Here is a 27,932-nt window from a genome sequence, read left to right as displayed (position 1 = left end):
CTGGCCTGGCTCCAGTGGAGCTGGGGGTTTCCTCAGCTCTACCCCCACCCCATCCTCTGCCCTCAGCCTCAGGGGAATCAGCTTCCTGCCACCACTCCTGGGACTCGTCTGCCTCCCCCTGGCTGCATCTTCTGTCCTGAAACTCCAGGTCTGGAAGAGGAGCTCCGCCTGCAGGTCCTGGAGCCCTGCCAGAGGTTTCTGGAGATGCTGGTTGACCCAGCCTCTTGGGGAAGAGGTGCAGGTGCAGGGCTGAAGGAGCGACCTGGGGGTGGAGCCCCAACCTGTTTATAGGATCGTGGCTCATTGAAGGCTGGCAGATTCATGCTGGTCCTATCCCACTGGGACTGTCGCTGCCACTCAGCCAAAGAGCCAGCGTCTTCGCAAGGGCTGGGCCTGGAGTGAAGCTGGAAGGGCTAGCATGGAGAGCCTGTCACCTGGGGGACCACCTGGCCACCCTTACCAGGTAACAGTGTCTGCAGAGCATGTAGGCATCAGTCAGGGCAGGCCTGGAGCCAGGGTGCATTCTGGGAAGTGTGATAGCTGGAATCAGGGTGATTTCAGACTGGGCCAGAGGGCGAGGGAGTCTGAGATTTGGGATGCGGAGTGGGTGGGGTGGGTGAGCAGCATCAGTAGATGTGGGGGCTGGGAAACGTGAGTCTGGTCAGCAGAGCTTCCTCTCCCCACCACCAGTGACCACAGCAGTGTCCTTAGGGACCTCTCCCCCACCAACATCGGAGAACATAGTGGCTGGGTGTGTCACAAAAGGAGACCCACCAGGCTCACAGCCCCACCACCACAGGCCGGCAGACTTCCCAGAACTGGCTGGAGCCCTGGGATCACCCCGTGTGTCTCCGGAGCTCTGGGGGCCCAAATCCCCATCCACTGCCAAGTATTTACTAGGCCCAAGAGCTGTGGGGCTGCATCCAGGCCAAGGAGGCCTGCAAACTGCTCGCCACCCCCCTCACCCTCTGTCATGTGTTTCTCCAAAGCCCAGAGTTTTCATCCTCTGCCAGGGACCAAGGCCAGCAGAGCTGGCTCCTGAGGTCTCCCCCGGTGCCCCAGGTGGTGGCCAGGAATGAGGCTAAGTGTGTCAAGGTCACTGTCCTGAGGTCCTTTGCCTCATATGCAGACCTCGCTGGGCTTCTAGAGCTGTGGCCTGAGACCCAGGCCCGAGCTGGATCCAGACAAGCAGCTCCAGACTGGTGCTCCTGGAAGAGGCTCAGCCTGGGGCAGGGCAGGCACTAAGGGGCCCTGGGGGAAGATGAGAGGGACCCCTCAGTGGAGGACCACACTGTTGTCCCAGCCTGAGGTCAGGTGGATCCACCCACGAGTCAGACATCAGCGGACATTTGGATGTGGCGAGTCAACGGATGCAGGCCAGTGGAGGGGCTGGCGGCCCTGGCTCCACCACCCATCCCATCAGGAGCCCTGAGCCCAGAACGGCCCATTGTGGAGGTTTCTGGAGTATTTCCCCCTTTAAACTCATCTCCCTGGCGAAGGCTGTGCCCCTTCCCCCTTTTCCCTCAGCCTGCTCTAGGTCTAGCTCCTGGGTAAAACAGAAGCCTAAGTGTCAGCAATTTGGGAGCCTCAGTCTGCCCCACACCTGGAAAGCACCTCGCCTCCAGCTGGCATTCACAGGACTGAGTCCCCAGGACCAGGTCCTCAAGCCCCAGCCTTCAAGTCGGTTCCTGTGGTTGGCAAGCTTCAGCAGCGGTTTAGCCTAGCCTCATTTCTGCTGGAACAGGGGCCTGGAACCTGCCCCAGAGCGGGACCTGGGCCGGCAGGCTAGGCTGGCCATCCGGGACCTGTTCTGGAACATGCTTGCCGTGCGGTCCAGGAGACTCAGCCCAGCCTGAGGGAGGTGCAGGGCCTGGGGCTGTGCCCAGGGGTTCCACTCCTCTTCTGTCTGACCTCCTGCATTGCCCCACCACAGGGCACCGGTGCCAGCAGGCGACAGGGCGGGTCTGCTCATTTCCCTCTTCCTGCCGAACACCCAGTATCACAGGCAAGGATACTCTGGACCCCAGCTGGGGAGACCCAACCCCCTTAAGCTCTCTTGGGCCACATCTCCCAAGATGGGCACGGGGCAGCACAGAGCCTCTCACAAAACTTCCTGGCAAATGTGTGCCCTGGGCCTCTCCACTGGAAGCAGGATGGCCCAGAGCCTCTGGGGTCCCTGCACAAGGTTCAGAGTGGCTGAGATCCACAGCAGGGAGGCATTCGGGGTATCCTACAGGTGACTGGGCTGACGAATTTCCTCCAGAAGCCTCCGGGTTAGTCATCAATTAAGGTGGTATTTCAGATGGGAGGAGCTTTCAGAAGGGAATGTGACACCCCTATGCTCTCAGGGGAAAAGATTCATATGAGTTAAAATGTCGGTTATCTCAGTAATCATATTAGTCAAATCTGTGACAAATCTATGAATATCTATTAGTCAAATTAGACAAATCTATGAAAATCTAGTGTCTAGATATCCTAGATATCTGTGGGGCAATGAGGGAAGAGTTGCATGCTTTTCCAAAGAAGCAAAGTCCTGGGAAGGTAGAATAGACGGGGGTTGTGAGCTCTGGCCTGGAAGTTTGAATTCTAACTCTGTCCCTGCTAACTCTGTGACCTTGGGCAAGTTAGCCTCTCTGAGCCTCAATTCCCTCACGTAGAAAATGGGAGGAAATGGGAGGACTGTCTTTTGAAGCTGTGGGAGGATAAAAAAAGTTACAGTACTGTAGGGACCAGCCCCACAGGGTCGGTGGGTCTCTCCCCGTGTGCGGTGACGAGAGAGTGTAGAAATAAAGACACAAGACAAAGAGATAAGAGAAAAGGCAGCTGGGCCCGGGGGACCACTACCACCAATGCACGGAGACCAGTAGTGGCCCCGAATGTCTGGCTGTGCTGTTATTTATTGGATACAAAGCAAAAGGGGCAGGGTAGAGAGTGTGAGTCATCTTCAATGATAGGTAAGGTCACGTGGGTCACGTGTCCACTGGACAGGGGGCCCTTCCCTGCCTGGCAGCCGAGGCAGAGAGAGAGAGGAGACAAAGAGAAAGACAGCTTATGCCATTATTTCTGCATATCAGAGACTATTAGTACTTTCACTAATTGACTACTGCTATCTAGAAGGCAGAGCCAGGTGTACAGGATGGAACACGAAGGCAGACTAGGAGCGTGACCACTGAAGCACAGCATCACAGGGAGACAGTTAGGCCTCCGGATAACTGTGGGTGAGCCTGACTAATGTCAGGCCCTCCACAAGAGGTGGAGGAGTAGAGTCTTCTCTAACTCCCCCGGGGAAAGGGAGACTCCCTTTCCCGGTCTGCTAAGTAGCGGGTGTTTTTCCTTGACACTTTTCGCTACCGCTAGACCATGGTCCGCCTGGCAACAGGCATCTTCCCAGACGCTGGCGTCACCGCTAGACCAAGGAGCCCTTCTGGTGGCCCTGTCTGGGCATAACAGAAGGCTCGCACTCTTGTCTTCTGGTCACTTCTCACTGTGTCTCCTCAGCTCCTATCTCTGTATGGCCTGGTTTTTCCTAGGTTATGATTATACAGCGAGGATTATTATAATATTGGAATAAAGAGTAATTGCTACAAACTAATGATTAATGATATTCATATATAATCATATCTAAGATCTATATCTGGTATAACTATTCTTGTTTTATATTTTATTATACTGGAACAGCTCGTATCCTCGGTCTCTTGCCTCGGCGCCTGGGTGGCTTGCCACCCACACAGTAGGTAATATGGTTAGTACAGTATTGTCACCCTGCAGAAAGACATGAAAAAATGATCTCTATGTTGTGTTTACTCTGGAATGAGAAATGACTGTGGCTTGCAATGTGTCGAATGACAGGCCGCCAGGGCAATTGTGAGGGAAGGGGAAAGGGAAGCTTTTACCAGAAAAAAGGGGGAGGCTCACAGAAACTGCTTGGAAACAGAGTTCATTGGTTCCAGAGGCTCAAAGCCAGAGTTGTCAGTTCATTGGTGGAGATGCTGTTACTGGGCACGTGTGTTTTCTGAGAGCATCTTATCTGAATTATTGCAGTCCTAATGGATGTCTAGTGATGAACCTTGTCAACTCATCTCCCTGGCGAAAGCTGCGCCCCTTCCCCCCTTTTCCCTCAGCCTGCTCTAGGTCTAGCTCCCAGGTAAAACAAAAGCCTAAGTGTCAGCGATTTGGGAGCCTGAGTCTGCCCCTCAACTGGAAACCGCCTCACCTCCAGCCGGCATTCACAGGACTGAGTCCCCAGGACCAGGGGCTGTGCCCACGTGTTCCGCTCCTCTTCTCTCTGACCTCCTGCATTGCCCCATCACAGGGCACCAGTGCTAGCAGGGAACAGGGCGGGTCTGCTCATTTCCCTCTTCCTGTCAAAGAGGGACTTTGGCATGAAGGATGTGAAGCTGTTTTCTGTGGGGTTTGTAGGAAGTCCTTGGAAACAACTCTCATCTCAGACATGTAAATACGAGCTCTGCTCTTTCATGCCTTCCCAGCCCTAATTTGTCGGGGTCTGACAAAAATGATTTCATCCTGGTATCTGCAACATTCACAGTGCCTGAAAACATGGCAAATACTTAATAAACAGTAGTAGCAATAGCAGTTACCTAAAAACTGCTTACTTTATTCCTAAGCAGTCTGCAGGCATTAACATTTTAAGCCTCAGAATACTATGTGAGGTCAAAACTATTATTATTTCCACTACACATGAGGAAACAGAGGCACAGAGAAGTTTAGTGACTTGTCCAAGGTCACACAGCAAGGAAGTGGCAGGGCCAGGGTTTAAATCCCTTGGCTCCAGAGTCTGCCTTTAAGCCCCCGTAAAGACCAGTCATTGTAATCATTGTCCCAATAATACCATGTTCTGGGCACTCCATGTTAGCGATGATCTTAGAGGTGAAGAGAATCGGGATTTTTCTCTAGGGAAAATAACCTGCCAGGGAATGGTGGGCTTTCTGAGGTTGAGAAGCTCTCGGTGATGGGAGGGAGAAATGAACCACAGTGCTTAAACCCGGGATGGTGACTGGCTAGACAGTGAGTAACTGGGGCCACTTCTCAGTAGCCCAAGTGACTTTAGAGCAGCCCACAAGCTGTGGACCTGTGGAGTGTCAGCCTGGCCCGGGGAGCAGGGGAGCGAGGCTGGGCTGCCTCTGCCCTTCCCCTGTCTTGTCTTGGAGCAGGACATTCAAACTCAATACCCTGCAGGGCCCCAGCATCCCAGCCATCACCTCCCTGTGGCTGGCAGTGGTGGAATCTGAATGAGGGGAGGAAATGGAGCTAGATGTCCCAAAGTTCATGAAATATCTGCTGCTGACAACCTCTATAAGGCTTAAGGTTTATAGAGTTGACATGTTGCTGGTGCCACTGGAGTTAATCCCCAAGAAGAGAGAAACAAATCTGCCTTGCTCGGGGAGGTCACGTGTGCTCTGCTGGGAAGCTGCCTGGAATGATAGGACGTTGGCATGGAACCACAGAGAGGAAAGATGCAGGGGCAGGGCCACCAGGCATATGGCTTTGCTGTGGCCCATGGTCCTTTACAGTTTTTGGTGGGGAGTGGAGAGTCAGGTCCCCGTGGGTGCTGAGCCAGCCCCTAGCAAGCAGCATCTGTGCACAGCAGGGACCAGTCCTTGTGGGCACCGAGAACTTCCAACCACATGCATGGAAGTGGGTCTGGTCACGGGAGAGCGCAAAGCAGGAAACAGCTCTGGTTTCATCACAACAGTCTCCCAGCTATGCGATATCAAATGTTCACTGTGCAAACACTGCACTGGCTTTTGGCTCCCTCAGGGTCGGTGGGGAGCGGGTGAAGGGACATAGGGTCTGAGAAGATCGTACTTACTTAATGGGGAGTCTAACCTGGTGGCAGAGCCGCTGAATGGCAGAAGCCCCAGCACGGGTTTTTTACGGGTTTTTTTCTGGAATGAAGGTGGTCTCTGGGTTGTTCAGCAGGGCCGCCACACTGCATGGCTCCTGGGGTTAGCATTTCACAGGCCTTCATGTGCTTGGTGCCTCCTGGGGGTCCTGCCACCCTGTGGCCCTGCAGGATCCCCTCCTGGCTGGGGCTCCCACTGCCCCACTCCCCGGCACAGGCAGTGCTCCTTCCTGACAGCCCCTGTTCTAACAGACCCTCTGGACACGGGCTCTTTCTGCTGGGGCCACGTGCCTCACAGGTGGTCCTCCTGGGAAGGCTTCCTTCCAAAAGAATGCAAGGCCAACAACCTTCCTTGGGGTCAGCCCACAGGAAAAAATGCCATTTGCCCTCCCAAACCGATTTGAGTAACCTCACATCAAAGGGGCTTATAAGAAACCTGTGCCAGATGCCCAGAAAAAGCCATGCAGCAGGGCCCAGGAAGAACAGAAACTCCAGGGCCCTCCTGATCGTGGCAGTGCCGGGGACCTCAGCAGTAGGGTGTGGGGACACCCCCAGTGCTCTGACCCCAGCAGGCCTCAGCCACGCCCCTCTGGCCATCTGCTTTCCCTCCTGCCACCTACTCTCGGCTCATCTTCTCCTCCAGCTTCTGCCCACTCAGCTGCTTCTCCCTCACACCTGGGCTGTCTGTGGCTGACGTGGCCTCATCAGCATCTTAATACACAGTGGCCTTTCACCCACAGCACCCGCTGCTCCCTGTGATGGCTGGATGCTCTTGGAGTTTCCTCATTCATACCCCTTACAGTGCAGATAGCTGAGATCCAGGGTAGCACCTGTGGACTGGGCTGCTGAGGCTCACCCTCCCTTAAGTCATACGCCTGCTTCCCATCCGGAAGGGCTGAGTGGTGGGCAGTGCTGGCAGCAGGGTCACCAAAGGTAACACTTGTTTTGCCAAAGGGCTGCCCTCCCTGGGAGCTCTGGGAATGGCTGACATCTAACTGACCTCTGTGGTTGCCACTCCTTGGCCCTCACTTCCTTGCTCTGTCCACTACCCATGTTGCTCTGTTCCCGAAGGGAAAGGGGTTCCACAAATTCCACCCCTGGGTGGGCTGCTATTCCCTGACTGCTGCAGCCCAGAACCATGACCCCCAAAACAGAAGTGGACAAAGGCTCTTTGGTCCCCAGAGGGTGTCCCCGGAATGCCTGGCAGGGGTGTCAGCACCACCAAGTACCAGGAGAGTGGTGAGGGGTGTCGGCAGCCCAGGCTGCAGCTCCAGGCGTAAGGGAGGGAATGCAGGAAGGACTCCGGAGTTTGATTTTCTCTTCAGGGGGAGGCCTCTACCTGCTGGCAGCTCACCGTGAGGGTCCTGGAGGCGCGGAACCTGCGCTGGGCTGACCTGTGTGAGTAACCGCCCTGTGCGCTCTGTCGGGAGCAGGGAGGACCAGATCCCATAGGAAGGGCCAAGATGAGTGCCCTGGGGCTGGGCTGGGTCACCTGTAGTGACCGCCAGGGTCTTGGTAGGAAACTGGCATGGCTCATGGAGAGGGGTGTGGGGAGTACTCCCTCACGAAGACTTCCTTAACCTTGGCAGTGAGTGAGGCCGACCCTTACGTGATCCTACAGCTGTCGACCGCACCTGGAATGAAGTTTAAGACCAAGACGCTCACCGACACCAGTCATCCTGTGTGGAATGAGGCCTTCCATTTCCTTATCCAAAGTCAGGTCAAGGTGAAGGCCCGGGACTCCTGGCCACTCCTCTGTGAACAGGCTGGACCCCCATGCAAGGGTTCCTGGGGTCGAGCATGCTTCCTCTGGGGCTGTCAGAGAAACTCTCAGCAGTAGGGGGTCTCTGTGCCCTGGCCTGTCTGTGCTGTGTGCAAGGGAATGTATGAAAGAATGAACATGGTTCTTTCACCAACTGGCTGTGGGACTGACTCCCACAAGCTGGGTTCCTCTCGAAGCCCAGCTATGAAACAGGGACAGTAAGAGCCCCCTCCTGATCGGGTCACTGTGGGGTGAGATGAGATAATGCATGGAAGACCGTGAAAGATCACCAGCACATACCTTAGGGTGCACTTCAGGGAGCCAGAAAAGCCAGGGAGAGAGAGAGACACAGACAGGGAGAGAGGAAGAGGGAATTATTTGACAGACTTTTATGTGTTTTGTTTTGTTTTTGAGACAGAGTCTTGCTCTTATTGCCCAGGTTGGAGTTGAATGGCGCGACCTGGGCTCACTGCAACCTCCGCCTCCCAGGTTCAAGCGATTTGCCTGCCTCAGCCTCCCGAGTAGCTGGGATTACAGGCACCCACCACCATGTCCGGATAATTTGTTGTATTTTTAGTAGAGATGGGGTTTCACCATGTTGGCCAGGCTGGTCTCGAACTCTTGACATCAGGTGATCCACCCACCTCAGCCTCCCAAAATGCTGGGATAACAGGCATGAGCCACCATGCCCAGCTCAGAATTTTATGTTTGATAAAAACAAAAATTAGAAGGAGGAAATGTGAAATTTAATAAGATTTCCTTATATTTAAGTTTTACAGTTTTTTTTTTTATTTTGAAGTGCAGACGTGTAGGGGCATAATGATCTTCTCTGACTGTAGACATCAAGTAAGGGCTCAACAGAGGTGAGCTACTCTCACTATGAGCAGGTAAAATGCTAAGTCGCTGTTCCTGGTTCCTAGAATGTTCTGGAGCTTAGCATCTATGATGAGGACTCAGTCACGGAGGATGATATCTGCTTCAAGGTTCTCTATGACGTCTCAGAAGTCCTCCCTGGCAAGCTGCTCCGGAAAACCTTCTCCCAGAGTCCCCAGGTGGGTGGGTGGGTGGGGAAGTCCCCGTGGGCCCCACTTCTTCCGACTCCAAGCTGAGGAAGTAGCTGTTTCTCCCACCTGTTGGGAGGCTGCTGGGGTGAACTCATTCACAGAAAAATCTAAACCCCTTTCAGATATATTTGCATTTTAATAAGCAAGGAAAAGGCTTCACTTTACAGTTATAGGCTGAATCACCCAGTGGAGGAATTTTAGCCACCTGTGGCAGGAAGGCCACCCCTCAAAACACAGCTCAGCATCCATCACTCCTGCTGGTGGTGCCAAGGCCTGCTTTGTGAAGGCCTCACCTCCCTTCCTGCTGCAGCCTGGGGGTGGGGACGGCAGAGTTCGGGGGTCTGAGCCCTCCTCAAGAAAAAGATATGGGTCCTGCACATCATGCCTCCTTTGGCTGTGCTCCTTGTCTTCCCCTTCAGTCTTGCCCAGGGTTGTGGGACCTCCAAGGGAGGGAGACCTGTTCTCTGCAGACTTACTAGCTGTGGGCAATGTGGGCAGGTAGCCCATCTGGCCCCATACCTCAGTTTCCTCATCCATAAATTGGAAATAATTGTACTAACGTGCCTCCCTTAGAGACCGCTTGAGAGGATGAGATGACACCTGTAAAAGATCTGTGTCAACTCTGAAGACACAGGTATGTGCTGATGACTTGCTCACCCTCTCTGATTTCAGGGAGAGGAGGAGCTGGATGTGGAGTTCCTGATGGAAGAAACGTGAGTAATGTCACACAGCCCAGGGAGTGTCTTAGGACTCAGGCTCTGTCCGAGGAAATGGCCCTGACCCAGATCTCCCTGTGGTCAGTCCAGCCTGACCGTCCCTCATCTCCTACCCCTGCCAGAGAGGTCGGGAGTGGGGCGGGGCTTCTCTTACGGAAACACAGAGAGGAAGGCCGATGTTTTCTCTCCCTGCTCTCTCCCCTCCCCTCTCCTCCTGCAAAGCATCTCCCCTTGCCCCTGAACCGAATCCAGGACTTACAGAGCCCTCAGCATCACCCAGGGAGACCCCACATGGGCGGGAGCGGGAGGTCAATGCAGGAAGCGTTTGCCTTTGCATGGTTTGATTTTTCCAGGTCAGATCGCCCAGAAAACCTCATCACCAACAAAGTCCTTGTGGTAAGCACCTTCCCCAGGCTTAGGGGAGGGGCCCCAGAGCAGACGCTTGGGGAGGGAGGGCAGCTGCCTGGGGTGTGGATCAGCAGGGACAAGGAAGGGGCAGGGCTTCGTGGTAAAACCGCCCCTAGCCTTCCAGCCAGGTGGTCACCTGGGGCTGTGGGTCTTGGAGGGGACTGGAGCTAAGGGGTGCATAGAGAGAGGGGAGGCAGGGCTCTGCTGAGAGGAGGTTCTGGCCCACGGCTGTTTGGGGTGCTCCCGGAAGGTGTTTAGTCACCTGCGGTGAACTCATAGTTCTAGGGATTGACTGAGTGCTTCCCTGGGAAGCGGTGAAGAAATCAGGCTGGTCAGGCCCACCTTCCGGTTGTTCATGTTGAGGTCACCGAGGCTCAGAGGGAGTTCCCAGGGCGGTGTACTGCCAACCTAGGAGGATCAGAGGCTCAGGCAGCTCCTCCTTGGGACTGGGGAGAGTCCTGGTCAGCGCTCCTGACCACGGGCTCACGAAGCTGCAGTGGACAGAAATGGCCGCAAGGTGGCGAGCGGGCGACGCGCTAGATTATCACAGTGTCCCAGACCAGCAGCACAGACCTGGGAGCAGGCGGGTCCAGGGTCACGTGCGAAGGCACCTAGAGCCCAGCATTTAAGCTCCTAGGGGCTGTTTGATGGGCGGGTATTACTTTTAAAAATACACATGAAAATAAAGTCAAGCCGATGGCACTGCCTCTTAGGAGGTGATGGAGACACACAGCAGGTGGGCAAATTCAGTGATTGTGTGGAGCGTGGGTGGCGGGCATCTGCTGGTATGCTTCACAGACAGCATGCAGAGGCTCCCTTGGCAAGGCCACGGGGGCCTGGCCTTGTCATTGTCCCCCAGTTAGGCCACAGAGGACAGCCAGGAGATGTTCTGAGGGTTTGTCCGACGCCCAGTTTACCCTCCTATGGATGGGCGGCTTGCTTAGATTATTTGGAGTTGTGGTAGAATACCTCCTCCAGTTCCAAGCCACAGGGAAACAAGAGAAGAAACAGCTGTGTCTGAGGGCTGGGCGCTCTAGGAGGTTTCGGGAGTTTGGCAAAGCCAGGAGAGCTGGAGGGGAGGTGTGGAGCCAGGGCCCTCCTGGCTGCTGGGGAATATCAGGTTCAGCCGCGGCAGAGGATCGGCAATGGGATGAAGGGCCTCTGCAGCCAATCCCATCCTGAGCCCACACAACTCCTTGTGTGTGTGGTGGATTTGGGACAGTGGGGCTCAGAGGGTTGAGGTTGAGGGGACCTCAGCTTATCCTGCAGAGGCCCCTGCCCATGATGTGGTCTTCCCCAGGCTCGAGAGCTGTCATGCCTGGATGTGCATCTGGACAGCACAGGGAGCACCGCTGTGGTTGCAGGTGAGACCAGCTTAGAACCAGGCCTGGACTCTGCCTGGATGTGGGGGTGAGGAGGATTGCTGGGAAGCCTGCGCAGGGCAGGAGGCCAGCAGCAGGGTAGAGCTTGCCTCTCTCTTCTCACCCACATGGCACAGAGGGCCACGCATCTCCGCTGGGCAGGAGGGTCCCCTGACCTGGGGGAGAGCATGTTGCAGAAGGCAGGAGTCTGGGATGGGGGGTTGTGGGGCCCCGTGGGCTGGGAAGGGCCCTTTTCAGAATGCTGTTGACGATGGCCCAGCCTCCCAGGCATCCTCTGAATCCAGGTGGTGGTGCTGCTGTCCCAGGTCTGAGCTGGGGTTCCGGGCTCTTGTTCTCATGCTAACCTGCCTACTCTCTCCCTAGATCAGGACAAGCTGGAGCTGGAGCTGGTGCTGAAGGGGTCCTATGAGGACACACAGACATCCTTCCTGGGCACAGCCTCTGCCTTCCGCTTCCACTACATGGCAGCCCTAGAGACAGAGCTGAGCGGGCGCCTGAGGGTGGGTCTTGGCTCTAGACCTCGTTTGCAATCCTAGGCTTGGGCAGCTCCAGCTGCAGTGGGCCCCTCCCTGCCTTCCCTGCCCACCAGGGCCAAGGCCCCTGTGGCCTTGTCAGCCTCCCCTAGTTAGGCACCTCACTCTTGGCAGACACAGAGGACCACCAGTGGCCAGAGCGGGCATGGGGCTGCTGCACCATATCAGTCTCTGAATCCTCCAGCGGCCCCTCCAGTGATACCCTTAGAATAAGACATGACATCTGTGCCCACATGGCCCTGCACAGCCTGGCACCCGCCCACCTCTGCCGCCTCATTTTGTTCCACACTCCCCCCATGCACGATGCCTCGGCCATCCTTGTCTCCTCTCTCATTTCCAATATGCCAAGTGCTCTCCTGTCCCCAACTGGCTTCCTCCAAGGCTGCCTCCTCCTCCTCCTCCTCAACATCTTAGCTCAAATGGTGGCTCTTCAGAGGGTCCTCCTTGACCCCCACCTCAAATAAACCCCACGCATTCCACCTTTGGTTGCATTAGAAACTGTCATATCACACCACTTATTTCCTTCACAACACTTACTAACATCAGTTCATTACCCATGTCTTTATAAATTTATACATGCTATTCCGTGAGAACAATGCCTTCGTCCTACATAAATATTAGCTCTTATAATTGTATAATTATAATTATGATACTTATCAATATTATAATATTCTGTATTATCAGGGAGAGTGTGTCTGTCTGGATTGTAGTCTAGATACTTAGTAGAGATTTGTTGAATGAATGAATGAATGAATGAATGATGCTTTCCCTTCAGAGCTCCACAAGCAATGGCTGGAATGGGGACAACTCAGCTGGGTACCTCACTGTGCCCCTGAGGCCCTTGAACATTGGGAAGGAGGTGACTATGGATGTTCCTGCTCCAAATGTAAGTGGCCTCAACTGGATGGGAAATGCCAGTAAGAATGAAGATAAGGCTGGGCTCTGTGGCTCAAGCGTGTAATCCCAACACTTTGGGAGGCCAAGGCAGGCGGATCACCTAAAGTCAGGAGTTTGAGAACAGCCTGGCCAACATGGCGAAACCCCATCTCTACTAAAAGTGCAAAAATTAGCCGGGTGTGGTGGTGCACATCTGTAATCCCAGCTACTCAGGAGGCTGAGGCAGGAGAATCGCCTGAACCCAGGAGGCGGAGGTTGCATTGAGCCAAGATCGCACCATTGTACTCCAGCCTGAGCAACAAGAGTGAAACTGTGTCTCAAAAAAAAAAAAAAAAAAAGAATGAAGATGAAGGGGACCAAGTCCCCAGGGATACCCATGTGCCGCTTAGGGTCTAGGAGGGTCTGAGCAGAGTCTCTGGCTTTGATTTCAGGCCCCAGGAGTGAGGCTGCAGCTGAAGGCAGAGGGCTGGTAAGGGACATTCACATCTGTGGGGACAGTGAGAGGCGGGCATGCAGGAGGGGAGGGCTATGGACAAAGGTGGTCCTTGAGATTGGAGGAGGGGGCTTCTTTGGCAGCTCATTGTGGGCTTGGCCAGCCAGTGGCTGAGCTATGCAGGTGTCCCCTGACCCCTGGATCCTCCACTGCCACAGCCCTGAGGAGCTGGCCGTGCACCTGGGCTTCAATCTCTGTGCAGAGGAGCAGGCCTTCCTGAGCAGGAGGAAGCAGGTGGTGGCCAAGGCCCTGAAGCAGGCCCTGCAGCTGGACAGAGACCTGCAGGAGGATGAGGTCTGGGGTGCAGAGGGATGTGTGTGCAGATATCCTGGACTGGCCATAAGGGAGTACCTGATTCCTATGCCTCTCCAGAAACTCCAGTCAGTGGAGAGTGGGCATGTGTGTGGAGACATGGGAGCGTGGGTGGGCTTTGTGGTTCTAACTCCCTTGGGAGCTCCATCCAGAGCTGAGAGCCATTGCTTCCAGAGGAGGGCTGGACCCAGCTCTAACCCTGACTCTATCAGGACCCAACTATGCGGTCCCTTTCCTGGAGACAAGGAGCGGGGCGGGGCCCTGGGTGAGACAGGAGGCAGCTGACCCCTTTCCTTGTTAATCCAGCCTGTGTCTGTGTGTGGTCCAGGTACCCGTCGTGGGCATCATGGCCACAGGAGGAGGTGCCCGGGCCATGACCTCGCTCTACGGCCACCTATTGGCCTTGCAGAAGCTGGGCCTCCTAGACTGTGTGACCTACTTCAGTGGCATCTCTGGCTCTACGTGGTGAGGATCCTGGGGGACTGGATGGCAGAGACAATCAGGGGCCATAGCGGGGCAGAGTGGGCACCAGAGGGACACTTTGTGTGGGGAGGCCAAGTAGGTGTGAGCATTGTGATCTGATGGGCGCCAAGCAGCTTTCCCACAAGGAAGGAAACAGATGTTTACAGAAGCCCTGCCGTGAGTGAGGCGGTGCAGGAGGTGCATTCTGGATGTTACTGAAAGGCTGCGAGGTAGCTGACTCAGATGCAGCTGGATTTGAGTCCTGGCAGCACCACTTACTGGCTGGCTGACACTGAGCAACTTATCTCCTCTGATTCTCAGTTGACGCAGCTCCAAACGGACAATCATAGCACACACCGCGTGGGACTGGGGTGGGGAGATCACCCAAGTAAAGCACTTAACTTAATGCCCAGCACAGCCAGGAGTTCCTAATTGGTAGCTCTTTTTATCTTTCATTGTTATTATTGCATTTAATCTTCACCATACTCGAGGTAGATTCCCTTATTGTCCATTTAAGACTGTGTAGACATTGAGGTCGAGATACTATTTTTACCTAAAGCTAGCATTACCTCCCTACGCCCTCACCCCGCAGCATGACGAGGTGCAGCATCCCGCTGTTAGAGATTCATTCCTTTGAGTCTTATTGAAATGCGACTTTGAGGAGTAAAAGAAGAGGAAACGCCTCAGAGGAGTTTAGGTGACAGCTGTTGACAAGCAGAGTGTGAAAAGGCTTCAGGACAGGACCATGAAGATGGGAGTGGGGTCCAGAACTGGGCTGTCCAGTACAGTAAGCCACTATGGTAGCCACTAGCCACATTGTTTATTGACCACTTGAAATGCAGCCAGTCCACATTGAGATGTGTTATAAATACACAGTGAATTTGGAAGACTTAGTTTGAAAACATAGAAATTACATCAATAACTGTATTTATTACTTGTTGAAATGATATTTTTGAATATAGCGAATTAAATAAAATATTAAAATTAATTTTTACAGGTTTGTATATCTTTTTAATGTGGTTACTAGGAAATTTAAAATTCCGTGTGTGGCTCACATCGTATTAATATTGGACAGCGCTGATCTAGAAGGAGAGAAAGCTCTGAGACCCATTTACCAGATCGGCAGAGCCTTGGCGGCAGGAGCCACGTGTCAGGAGAAGCTGCCGGGTGGGAAGGAGGAGTTGCAGCGCCCCATGCTGGGCCTCGGGCTCCTACTGTTCTGTCCCCTCGTTCTCCCAGGACAATGGCCCACCTGTACGGGGACGCTGAGTGGTCGCAGAGGGACCTGGAGGGACCTATCAGATACGCCCGGGAGCACCTGACCAAGAGCAAGCTGGAGGTCTTTTCCCCAGAGCGCCTGGCGAGCTACCGCCGGGAGCTGGAGCTGCGGGCTGAGCAGGGCCACCCCACGACTTTTGTGGACCTGTGGGCGCTAGTGCTGGAGTCCATGCTGCACGGCCAGGTAGGGCGCCTGCGCACGTGGGGGAGACGCGTGTGTGCACCGCGGGGGCGAAGGCAGGGCTCCCAAGCAGCTGACATGCGCATGCGCATTTCTTGCAGCGTGGAAGAGCCAGTGTTTTAGTGTCTGCCTCACTTTGGAATGCTGCCTTTCTGAGTTAGCAGATTCTTTAATTAATTGCTATAAAAGAGAAATTTCTGGATCTCCCAAAAGCTGGGAATGAGTCGATGTCAAAGTCAGTTAAGCAAACAAAGCTTTTGTTTTGAATGGGTAAGATTGCTAGAACCGTTTTTATTTATCCTGCAATATGAAATTTACTGTTCTTCATCTTCAGGGTGCTGTTAAAAGCACAACCTCTGGAACCAGATTGCCTGGGTTCTAACACCAGTACCTCTTACTAGCTGTGTGTCCTTAGGCAAGTTACTTAACCTCTCTGTGTCTCCATTTTCTGATCTGTACAATGGGGATAAGAATAGTTCTTAAGTCATAGAGCTGTTCTGAATACTCAGTGATACCTCACCATAGAATAAGCATTAAGCGTCAGCTATTATATTTCTTTAGTATTCTAACAGCATCAAGACAAAACTAAACATACATTTTTTAAAAAAATTACAATGCTGCTTGAGAGAAAGCTTAGTAAGTTAACTGCTGAACTTTACACAGATACAATTATTAAAATCAGCTATTTTTTCACGCTGTTGTTTTACCACACGTAACTATCTGAACAAAGCTTCAAAAGCGTTTGAAACAATGAAAAGACAAAAAGTATGGAATATATTAGCAGCAGAAGGACTCATCTTTATCTTTGGGTCAGGGGTTTAATCAAGTATGATTATCATGGGAGGGGAGGAAGAAAAATTCGTTAATGGGTATAAAAATAAATTTATATAGAAGGAATTTGAAAAGAATGATTATCATGTAAACTAACCAAAAATGAATTTGCCTTCAACTTTTTTCTTTAAATATTATTCTTACTGATTAAGTACAACACTGCTTAGAAACTACCATCCTTATTTGTTATTAGCTATACATATTCATTATGCAAATCTCAGTCTTTATTATTTATTATGAAAATCTTCACACCTAAGACACTGAATAAAGCATAATGACATAATGAATATGCATGACCTTACCAACCAGCCTATGAAATGAAATGTTACAGATACAGTTAAAGCCCTTTGTATACCCTCCCCAGTCTCATTTCACTCCTGCCCCAGGGGCAAACACCATCCTGAATTTAGGTTTATCATCATGTTGCAGGGCAAGGGAGCCTCAAAACTGGAGTTCCACCCATGGAGATTCTTGGTGTCCCCCAGGAAGAAATTCAAGCGTTAGCTGGTGGTAGAAAAAATAGCTTTATCAAGGGCACAGTGTTACAGCTCTGTGACTGCTCTTGCAGAGCAGGGCCACCCTCAGCAGTGTGTCCAGAGCAGCAGCTCAGGGACAGTTCCACAGTCACATTTATACCCATTTTTAATTACATGCAAATTAAGGAGTAGATTATTCAGAAATTTCTAGAAAAAGGTGGTAACTTCCAGGTTGTTGCCAGGGAATGAGTAAACTGTCATGATACTAGTGAGCATGTCTTACGGAGAGGTGCTTTCAGCCCTTCCCTGTTTCAGCCAGTCTCCAATCTAGTTCGAGTCAAGCCCCGCCTCCTACCTCATTCCTGTCTCAGACATTAGACACTCCTCCTTAATCTTAACAGGGCTGCAGAAGGGTAGAAATCTGTCCTCTGTAACTGCTTCCTGCTTATGTTATGGGCGTAGGCCCTGGCCAAGCAACAGAGGAGTAAAAATCTCTGGATACCTGATCTAAGGGGCCCATAGGCAGAACATTTTAATTCTCCTGGTCAGTAGGCAGGATGGATTGGAAGCCTTGTGCCAGCATTGTCTTTACCTGGAACTATTGTAATCTAAAAGACACAAACGTTAATAAGAGGTTAATCAAACAAGGGCCAAAGATTAGTAATAACAAAATAGCTAACAAAGGTCCTAGGAGAGGTAAGAACGAGGTGAGACTTGGGAAGGCATTTTTTATTATGTAACCAGGGCACTGATCCCAACTATATCTGTTGATGTGATGTATCACATTTATTGATTTGTGTATGTTGAACCATCCTTGCATTCCTGGGATGAATTCCACTTGATCAATGGTGAATAATCTTTTCGATGTGTTGCTGAATTTCGTATGATAGTATTTTGTCGAGAACTTTTGCATTTATGTTCATCAGGGATCTTGGCCTGTAGCTTTCTTTCTTAGTTTGTGTCCTTATCTGGCTTTTGTATCAATGTAGTTCTGGCCTTGGATAATGACTTTGGAAGTATTCCCTCCTCTTCAATTTTTTGGAATAGTTTGAGTAGAATTGGTATTAGTTCTTTAAATGTTTGGTGGAATTCAGCAGTGAAGCCGTCAGGTCCTTGACTTTTCTTTGATGGGTGATATTTTATTACTGCTTCAATCTCATTGCTTGTTATTGGTCTGTTCAGCTTTTCTATTTCTTCATGGTTCAATCTTGGTAGGTTGAATGTGTCCAGGAATTTATCTATTTCTTCTAGGTTTTCCAGTTCACAATATTTTCACATATATATCCTTAAGAAAAATATGATATTATTTGCATGAACAATTTTGTACAAGTCTCCTTGTACACCTGCATTAAAGATTCTCTAAGCCTCCAAGATACATACCCAGTAGTTAAATTGTTGGGCCACTGGGTTTGTGCACCTTCAACTTTCCTAGCTATTGCCAAACCATTCTCCAAAGGAATTGTGTTAATTCACACTCCCACTACCAGTGTATAATAGTTGCTTTTTTCTCTGTATCTTGGGCAGATTTTTAAAGTTTTGTTTAACTATGGGGTGTGAAAGGAACATTTATCATAGTTTTGCATTTCTTTGATTTTTAGTTAGACAGTTGATGTTTTTAAGTATATTTATCATTTGGGCTTCCTCTTCCATGAATTACCTATTCAAACCCCTTTCCATTTTCCTGTTTAATTTGTCTTTTTCATATTGTTTTGTAGGAATTCTTTATGTATTCTCAATGTGAATCCTTACCAGTTCTAATGGTTTTAATGCATAATTTCAATATAATCTAATTTATCATTCTTCTTTATGGTTTGTGCTTTGGGGAGTCTTCCTTTTCACTCCCCCAAAGTTATAAAATATCTTCCTATACATTCTTATACAATTTTTAAATATTTATTTCTTACTAATAGGACTTTAATCCACCCAGGATTTATCTCCAGGTATCATGTGGATAGGGATCCAATTTTGTTTCTTCTCACATTAATAACAAATTTTCCCAGTCTCATCTATTGAATTTTTTCTCCACTGATCTGCATTGCTAATTATCTCATGTATCAGGTTTCATATATTTTTAATATATTTATATTCCTGTGACTCTTCCTGAGTGCCCTATTCTGTTCCAACAGGACAGATTCTCTATCCCTATGCCAACAGCACACTGACTAAAGTTTTGTGATAAATCTTGGTATCTGATAGGCCAAGTTACCAGTCCACTTGAATTGTTCTTCAGAATTCTCTTGGCTATACTTGCCCCTTTGCTGTTTCCTTCCCTCCCTCCTTCCTTCCTTCCTTCCTTCCTTCCTTCCTTCCTTCCTTCCTTCTTTCCTTCCTTCTTCCTCTCCCCTCCCCTCTCCTCCCCTCCCCTCTCCCTCCCTCCCTCCCTTCCTTTCCTCAGAGTCTTGCTCTGTCACCCAGGCTGGTGTGCAGTGGCACAATATCGGCTCACTGCAACCTCTGCCTCCTGGGTTCAAGCAATTCTTGTGCCTCAGCCTTCCGCATACCTGGGACTACAGGCATTCACCACCATGCCCGGCGAATTTTTGTATTTTTAGTAGAGATGGTGTTTCACCGCTTTGGCCAGGCTTGCTTTGAACTCCTGGCCTTGAGTGATCTGCCTGCCTCAGCCTCCCAAAGTGCTGGGATTACAGGTGTGAGCCACTATGACTGGCCTGCTGTTCTAATTATATGATAGAATCACCTAGTCATGTTTTGCGATAAATGTTGTTGGGATTTTTATTGAAATGGCATTGAATTTATGAAGCCAACTTAATTACTAGAAATATTTTCATTTTATTACTATGTGCTATGTAGTCTTTGGATCTACTGTTTAAGTTTATATTCAGTTTTGATGGTGTTGTGTTTTAATAACTGACTTTCCTGCTGAGTGGCAGCAATTAGTTACTATAGAATGGGAGAAGCTTGTTTTAACAGTTCACTTTACAAGGTGCTAGAAAACGCAGTTTGATCCTAGGCTATAAAGCAGACTTTTATTTAATTACCATTGGATACTCCAGTAATGACTTAATGCACGGTTTTATGTGCAAGCTTTATAGACATTTTTTAGAAGACATTTTTTAATTGTTCACAAAAATAGAAATGCTTGTGGTATTATTAGGCACCTATATATTCTTAAAAATGAACCTGGACAACATAGTGAGACCCCATCTCTACAAAAAGTTAAAAAATTAGCTGGGCATGGTGGTGCACACCTGTAGTCCCAGCTACTCAGGAGGCTAATGTGAGAGGATAGCTTGAACATGGGAGGTTGAGGCTGCAGTGAGCTGTAATCACCCCACTGCATTCCAACCTGGGCTTTAGAGTGAGACTCTGTCTCAACAAAAGCACCTATGCTATTTTTAAAATTTTGTCCCAATATGAAAGGTTTTCAATTTATTATTTTTTTCTTCTGGTTATCATAGCTTACCTCTTAAAGCCAACATTCATTGTAGACTTTACAAAATAATATTTTCTTCAGGCAATTTTAGTGTCAATTTCTAATTTTTTAAAGACTTTAGATAAAAACAGGTATTTATTACCTCTATAATATAATAATCTAGAATACCAAAAGTCACTTACAATGTCAGAATATATAACTCCATTTATGACAAATCACAATTTCATTAATATTAATAAATATCATACCCTGAAACTTTGCTCAGAATGACTTTATTAGTCTACATACATCTTTAATATTGATTAGGTTTTTATAAAAACCCACTCGTAAAATACACTAGCTATAATCAGTGCTTCTCAAACTCTCATCTCTTCGAAACTTTTTTCTTCAGTCTTTTGCTGGCAAGTACTGAACTGCTTAGAAGCTGCTTATTATTCCTCAAGGAGAAACTCAGAGTGGTTCTCTTATCCTTTCCTGAGTTAAGAGCTGACACACTTTCCTTCCCTTTAGTCTGCATTGCCGGTACTGCACCGAGCTCCAGTGTTTCCCCATGGGACCCTCGAATCATCAGAATGGTGTTCTGCAGGGTTGGGGTTACTTGCTTGGAAACTGGGGGGTTAGAGACTGAGAGTCCTGCCGCAGCTTACTGGTGAGCCATTAGATATACCGGGTGGGTACTGTTTCAGTAGATGGAGGGGTGTGCTGACCTTTTTCCAGAACTTTCCCTAGGGCATAAATTGTGCAACTGTAGTAAAAGGACACATTTTCCCTAGTCATATGTATCAAAAGAGCAACAGAGTTTCTAAATAGAAAGATTTTGAGAAGGGGTCACGTACACACATTTGTACCTAAGGACTGACTTGTACATACACCACCACCATCAGTGGCAGGGGATCGAGCCCTATTTAGAGATTTCCTGCAAATTCCCTATAACTCATACTGGGGACCATTGGAAAATGGGGTGGAAAGATGACTGTGGTTGACACATGAGTGTTCTCGTCAGGGACAGAAGAGCTGCCAGCAAGGAGGACACACACACTGGGTGTGTTGAGTTTTGCCATGGATGTGGGAGAGGAACCCTCCTTGGGTAGGCTGGGTAGGAATCCTCACACCTGGCTGGGCATCAGGGTCATCTGAGGGTTTTTAAAAGGCAAACTCCAAAGTGACTTCTGACAGGCTGATTCTCAGGGGAGACCCAGAAGTCCGCATGCTTCACATGCTCTCACGTGTACGCATTCACTGAGTCAATCTGATGATAAGGGCTGCTGTGGCAGGTTGGGAGCCTCTAGAACTAGACACTCTTCCATCTTGGAGAGCCCAAAGGAAGGATGACGTATTCATGGTACACATACTGCCCAGTAGAAACAGCCCAGGGCTGACAGCATCAACCTCAGCTCTGGCGGCAGAATCCTTCCCAAGGTGGTGCTCCAGGCAGGCACCACCATTCGCCTTGCTGGTGCTTGGGAAGAGCTCTATTTGCAATTCTAGCTCAGCATAGAATGAGGCCTTTCTGTTCCCTTACAATTCAGGGAGGCTCTGTGGAGGCTCCCCCAAAAGGCGAGCTATAGTCGTTGCCATCAAAGAGCTTGGGCCAGGCATGGTGCCTCACGCCTGTAATCCCAGCACTTTGGGATGCCAAGGCAGGTGGATTGCTTGAGCTCAGGAATTTGAGACCAGCCTGGGCAACATGATGTAACTCTACCTCTACAAAAAATATAAAAATTAGCCAAGTGTAACTTGTAGTCCCAGCTACTCTACTTGGGAGGCTGAGGTGGGAGGATCACTTGGGCCTGGGAGGCGGAGGTTGCAGTGAGCCAAGACTGCACCACTGCACTCCAGCCTGGGTGACAGAGTGAGACCCTGTCTCAAAATAAAATAAAACAAAGACAGAGCTTGGAGCTCTATTGAGGAGGAAATTAAGAACAGAAGGCAAGAATAATCAATGGGGTACAACCTCATGTTATGCAAAGCAAGAAAGAAGAGGGACGATGAAGGGGAGGCAAGGATGTCAGGAAAGCATTCGGGAGGAGCTGAAACTTGAACTGCATTAAGGTGAACCTAGAAGAGGGGGCAGTCCATCCCCTGGTATAGGTTGCAGTATATGCTAAAAGGGCATTGCTGCATCCTTTCTACAAAGCAATACATGGATGTGTGCATGTGTCCTTGTGTCTGCGTGTCAGTATCCACACCCACTTCACCCTTAAATCCGCGAAGATGGGCCTGGAAGCACCGCTGGCATTGTGGTCCCTGTGAATGGCCCTCGCTGGAGATTCACAGTACACAGCCTGCATGCCCTGTCCAGTGACCCTGCATCTAGGGCTGTTCAGAACACAGGGGCAGGAGTGGGAACCGACCCACATATGGTCCCCAGACCCCACGGGAGGAGCTGCCTCCTCACCCCCAGCCTGGTCCCCCATCCTGCCCCTGTCCTGGCGGAGCCGCTGCCTCCAGGGTACTCCCAGCCTCACTTAGGCCCTGATGCCCTCTGACCCCAGGTGATGGATCAGAAGCTGTCAGGACAGAGAGCCGCCCTGGAACGGGGTCAGAACCCTCTGCCCCTCTACTTGAGCCTCAATGTCAAAGAGAACAATCTGGAGACACTGGACTTCAAGGGTACAGTTCTACCGACTCCCCCTCCCACATACTCCACCCCCCAAACCCTCTGCACCCCGAGAGCCCCCAGAGAATTCACGCTGGAAGCTCCACACAGATTGCCCAATGTTCCGGAAGGGCAGTGGTGCTGAGGGGCTCAGGGCAGCTCTCTGTGCTTGAGAGTGGGGAGTGCTTGAGGGTGTGGACCAAGGGCTGGGAGGGGTGTGGTCAGTCCAGGACTGCACGTTCCTCACATCTGCTGCATTGGTGCCAGGCACAGCAGGGCTCAGGCCTGCTGGGGGAAGGGGCAGTGTCTTTGGCCAGACCTGGGGGCTCCCGCAATCCACTCCCCTCACACTCCTGCCTCTCCTTCCCACCCCATTAGAGTGGGTTGAGTTCTCCCCCTATGAGGTCGGTTTCCTGAAGTACGGGGCCTTCGTCCCTCCTGAGCTCTTCGGCTCCGAGTTCTTCATGGGACGGCTGATGAGGAGGATCCCGGAGCCCCGGATCTGCTTTCTGGAAGGTGAGGGTGGTGGCTCTGAAGGCCCTGGGCAGCCCTGGGCCAGGCGTCTGAATGGACATGGGTCCTGTAGCTCAGGTGGGGCAGAACCTCAGGACAAGGGGGAGGGGTGGCGGGGGGGGTGCATCGTAGGGGTAGCCTTTGCCCCACTCCCATTTTCCATCAGCACCTGAGGGTGGGGCCGCTGGCTGGGGCCTGAGGCTGACCTCTTTTGGTGTTCCTCAGCCATCTGGAGCAACATTTTCTCCCTGAACCTGCTGGACACCTGGTATGACCTCACCAGTTCTGGGGAGTCCTGGAAACAGCACATCAAGGACAAGACCAGGAGCTTAGGTGGGAAGGGCAGGGGCACTGAGGGGCCTGGGATGACGCTGTTCCTTTAGAATGCTTGCGGTGTGCGGTGTCTGAGGGGAAGAAGTGAGGGGAAGAAGGGACCAATTTCTGTTTCTCTGGCTTCAGAGAAGGAGCCCCTGACCACCTCGGGGACCTCCTCACGGCTGGAGGCCTCGTGGCTGCAGCCAGGCACGGCGCTGGCCCAGGCATTTAAAGGCTTCCTGACCGGCAGGCCCCTCCACCAGCGCAGCCCCAACTTCCTCCAGGGCCTCCAGCTGCACCAGGACTACTGTAGCCACAAAGACTTCTCCACCTGGGCAGGTCAGGGCGGTGGCCAGGGGTCCCTAGGTCACAAGGTTGGGCCTCTGGGTGGTGTGGCAGGGACTGGCCGAGGCCTAGGAGGTCAGCATCCGCTTCTGGGATGTGGCCTGGAGACGATCCCCTTGGAAGGTCCTGGGGAAGGGCTGGGTGGCATTCAGGGAGTGACCCAGAGGAGAGAAGGGGACATGGATGACCTGTGGCAGGGTGGTGGCCTCTAACCATCCTGCGATTCCCACCAGACTGCCAGCTTGACTCCATGCCCAGCCAGCTGACCCCCCAGGAGGCCCGGCTCTGCCTGGTGGACGCCGGCTACTTCATCAACACTAGCTGTCCCTCCATGTTCCGGCCAGGCCGCAGGCTGGACCTCATCCTCTCCTTCGACTACTCCCTATCTGCGCCCTTCGAGGTACCCTGGTCACCCCAGGGGAACCCCTCTGCCCAGCCAGGCCAAGCTCCAGAGGCGAGCAGCAGGGCCACTGAGCCCCTGCCCCACACCGCCCGGGTCCCGAAGGGAAGGAGAGGTGACAAGCCATGATCTGCTGGCTCCTGCCAGGGTCCTTAGGTGGGAAGGCTGGGGTGGTGCAGGGGCCTTGGGCTCCCAGGACAGGTGAACAGGGAGGGACCTCCCCACACCTACTCCAAAGAACAGCTGGATGGAGCTGAGAGGAGACCCTAGCATCTCCATGTCCATCCCCCAGACCTCCCCTGAGACGCTGTGCCAATGTGGGTCCCCTCTCGGCTCAGGAATTTGAACAGTCCAGCAATAGCAATCCAGAGTTGGGGTTTGGGGGGCTGGGGGGTGGGTCTGTACCCCACCTAGAGCTTTTAACCAAACAACATTGCAGACCACCAGAGTCCTTGGACTCCCCCTGGGTCTCCCTCCGAGTCACTCCGCAGCTTGGCCCGACCACAAACAGGACAGAGCCAGGCTGTTGTCTTGACACTGAAGCAGCTGGTGTGGGCTGGAACTGGCCCAGCATTGACCTGGGCCGGGCTGGTTCTCTCCGGGCCACCTTCTCCCCACCAGGCGCTGCAGCAGACGGAGCTGTACTGCCGGGCCCGGGGGCTGCCCTTCCCCCGGGTGGAACCCAGCCCTCTGGACCAGCACCAGCCAAGGGAGTGCCACCTCTTCTCAGACCCCGCCTGCCCCGAGGCCCCAATCCTGCTGCACTTCCCGCTGGTCAATGCCTCCTTCAAGGACCACTCAGCCCCCGGTGAGGCAGCCCCTCCCGAGCACCCAGGCTGCCTGGCCCCTCAGAGGCCTGCCCTGGGCCCCCCGGCTGCCCAGCAGAGGGAAGGGAAATGAGTCTGCCAGGAGAAGGCTTCAGACTAGGCCCATCCAGGCCCACTCAGGCCTTGGAGCCCACCCTGGCCTCCTTGCTGATGCCCACATCCCTACAGGCCCTCTGTTTGCAGGGTCGCTATGCAGGGGTCCCCTTTGTCATGATGCCGGGCTCCTGCGGCCTTCCACTTGCCCTAGTACCCCCAGCTGCCCAGGGCTCCTCTGCTCTCCTGCTCTGTGGGGGACTCAGTTGGCCTCTCCACCATCCTTCCCCAGCCCAGGCTGGGCCCCTTCTCGGGGAGCTGGGCCTCTCCTCAGGGGCTCCCGAAATTTAAACCCCCATCACATTCCTTCCTATCTTCTCTTCTCACCAACTGGTCAGAGTTTTATTTCCTTCTGGTGGGAAAAACTCATTGCTGCCTTTGTGCGATATTCCCAGCTTTCCAGTTCCCACCATCATTCTAGATCTCCCAGCTTTCCTCTGAACATGCTCAGCCCACATCTGAGAATTCTAAAGAACCTTCATCTCTCAGCAAGTTCTCGCTGCCCCCTTGCTTCCACCGTGAGTTCTAAGAATCCATTCGCAAACCCAGTTGACTTCCCCCTTCTGGCTGTTTCCACCCTGCCTCGAAGCAATGTAGAGACATGTGGGGCTGCCTGAATAGCCTAAGGGGTGTCACACTGCAAGGCAATGACATATGAAATTGTATTTTCTACCACCAAATAGTACCCATCCAAAGAGCACCCTGCCACCCACATTTACATTCCTGGGCAAAGGACATAGAGAGCTGGGAGGAAAGCAGGGGCCCCTCCAGCAGGGGCAGCCCTCCCTGTGCGCTGCTGCCAGGCTGTAGAGGCCCCGGCGTCCTGCTCCTGACACCCCTCCCACCCCTGGGCAGGTGTCCAGCGCAGCCCCGCAGAGCTCCAGGGTGGCCAAGTGGATCTCACCGGGGCCACCTGCCCCTACACCCTGTCCAACATGACCTACAAGGAGGAAGACTTCGAGCGCCTGCTGCGGCTCAGTGACTACAACGTGCAGACCAGCCAGGGTGCCATCCTGCAGGCCCTGAGGACCGCGCTGAAGCACCGGACCCTAGAGGCGAGGCCTCCAAGGGCACAGACCTGAGGTTGCTCAGAGGCTGCAGGACCCTCCAGGGCCTGCGGGCGTAACCTGATCTGTAGCTGGGCTCAGCCACAGGCCTTCCTGGTTGGAGTTCTGGGCTCTCCCAGGCCTGGGTGGCCTCTGTAGCTGGTCTCACTGCCCAGAGGGAACTGCACACACAGACTTCTCTCTTACGTTCATGGCTGGCTTGAGATGAGTTGAAAATAACTCCGCCAGGCCAGTGTGTAGAACAGCTGGTCCAACCAGACAGACTTTCACACCACAATTACTTCCATGACTGAGCAGGATAGATTTGAAGTGCAAGCCGGAGGCAGCAGATCAGGAGTAGGGACAGGAAGGACAGGGGATGCCTGACCTGACAGGTGGCTTCAGGCCTCGGGAATCACAAGACATCCTGAACACATTGCCTCCTCGTCTTCTTCCTGCTCCTCCACGTCCTCCTCTCCTTGTCCTTCTCCTCTTTCTCCTCCTGCTTTCCGTATCCAAGTCTTGTACTTGTTTAAATTTATTCCTAAATATTTTATTCTTTTTGATAAGTGGAGTTACTTTCTTAATTTCATTTAGATTATTCATTGCTATTTTATAGAAATACAATGGATTTTTAGATGTTGATCTTGTATTCCACAATCTTGCTGAAGTTGTTTACCGGCTCTAATACTTTTGCGGATTTCTTAGAATTTTCTGTAGACAGATCATGCCATCTCCAAATAGAGATGGTTTTACTTCTTCCTGTCTGATCTGAATGCCTTTTATTTATTTTTCCCAATTGCCCTGACCAGTACAATGATGAACACACGTTTCAAGAGCAGACATCTTGTCTTGTTCTTGACTCTGACAAGAAAGCATAAGTCTCTCACCATTTAGTGTGATTTTAGCTGTGGGTTTTTCTTAGACATCCTTATCAGGTTGAGAAAGTTCTCTTTTATTTCTAGTTTATTGAGTGTTTTATGATGAAAGGGTGTTAGGTTTTGTCAAGTGATTTTTCTGTGTCTATGGGCATGATCATGTGGTTTTGTCATGTATTTTATTAATGTACTCTATTGCATTAATTGGTTTTTGGATATTAAACCAACTTTGCATTCCTGGGGCAGTTTCCATTTGATTATGGTATATAAACCTTTTTGTTTATTGCTGGCACATTTCTTTTTCTTTTTCTTTTTTTTTTTTTTTTGTTTTGAGACAGAATCTCATCACACTCTGTCACCCAGGCCGAGTTCAATGGTGCAATCATGGCTCACTGCATCCTCAACTTCCTGGGCTCAAGTGATCCTTCCACTTCAGCCTCCCAAGTAGCTGGGACTACAAGCATGTAACACCATACTTGGCTAAATTAAAAAAATGGTTTTTTGTAGAGATGAGGTCTCACCAGGTTGCCCAGGCTGGTCCTGAACTCCTGAACTCAAGCAATCCTCCTGCCTCAGCCTCCCAAAGTGCTGGGATTACTGGTGTGAGCCACCATGGCCAGCTGCTAGCACATTTCTTACCTCCCTCATGCAAGGGTGCGTGCACGCATACACACACACACACACACCTGGCCCCAGGTGGGGGTTGCAGTGAGAGCTTCGGGACAGACCTTGGCTCAGGGACTGCCCTCATCTGATGTCCTCTCTCAGCTTCCTTCCCTGTGCCTCTTCTGCATTTGGCTTTGATTCTTCACTTTTTCCATTTATCATGGACTCTTATTTTTTTAACAGTGATATGGGAATTGA

At 51.5% G+C, this 27,932-nt stretch overlaps 1 protein-coding gene across 1 annotated transcript; it reads left to right on the top strand.

The window, feature by feature from the left end:
- The first annotated feature begins 315 nt into the window (after positions 1-315).
- PLA2G4D (phospholipase A2 group IVD) lies at positions 316-27,932 on the top strand. Its single transcript, XM_031002340.3, has 20 exons — positions 316-463; positions 7,189-7,261; positions 7,453-7,589; positions 8,546-8,677; positions 9,362-9,402; positions 9,759-9,801; positions 11,114-11,177; positions 11,559-11,695; positions 12,504-12,614; positions 13,057-13,094; positions 13,277-13,412; positions 13,759-13,895; positions 15,132-15,354; positions 22,548-22,665; positions 23,030-23,167; positions 23,390-23,497; positions 23,624-23,818; positions 24,058-24,224; positions 24,846-25,032; positions 26,000-27,932. Exons 1-20 carry the CDS (start codon positions 419-421, stop codon positions 26,224-26,226), a joined length of 2,457 nt encoding a protein of 818 aa, XP_030858200.3. The 5' UTR covers positions 316-418; the 3' UTR covers positions 26,227-27,932.

Source organism: Gorilla gorilla, chromosome 16 (genome assembly GCF_029281585.2).
Source record: "Gorilla gorilla gorilla isolate KB3781 chromosome 16, NHGRI_mGorGor1-v2.1_pri, whole genome shotgun sequence".
NCBI lineage: Eukaryota > Metazoa > Chordata > Mammalia > Primates > Hominidae > Gorilla > Gorilla gorilla.
The sequence above is the reverse complement of the archived record's forward strand: the minus strand, read 5'-3'. Positions and strand labels throughout refer to the sequence as shown.

Bases quoted from the DNA above. Each gene is read 5' to 3' on its own strand.
- PLA2G4D (XM_031002340.3), top strand. From the start codon at position 419: ATGGAGAGCCTGTCACCTGGGGGACCACCTGGCCACCCTTACCAG. The intron at 15,355-22,547 runs GTAGGGCGCCTG...CTCTGACCCCAG, and splicing joins AGTCCATGCTGCACGGCCAG to GTGATGGATCAGAAGCTGTC. The intron at 23,819-24,057 runs GTCAGGGCGGTG...GATTCCCACCAG, and splicing joins AGACTTCTCCACCTGGGCAG to ACTGCCAGCTTGACTCCATG.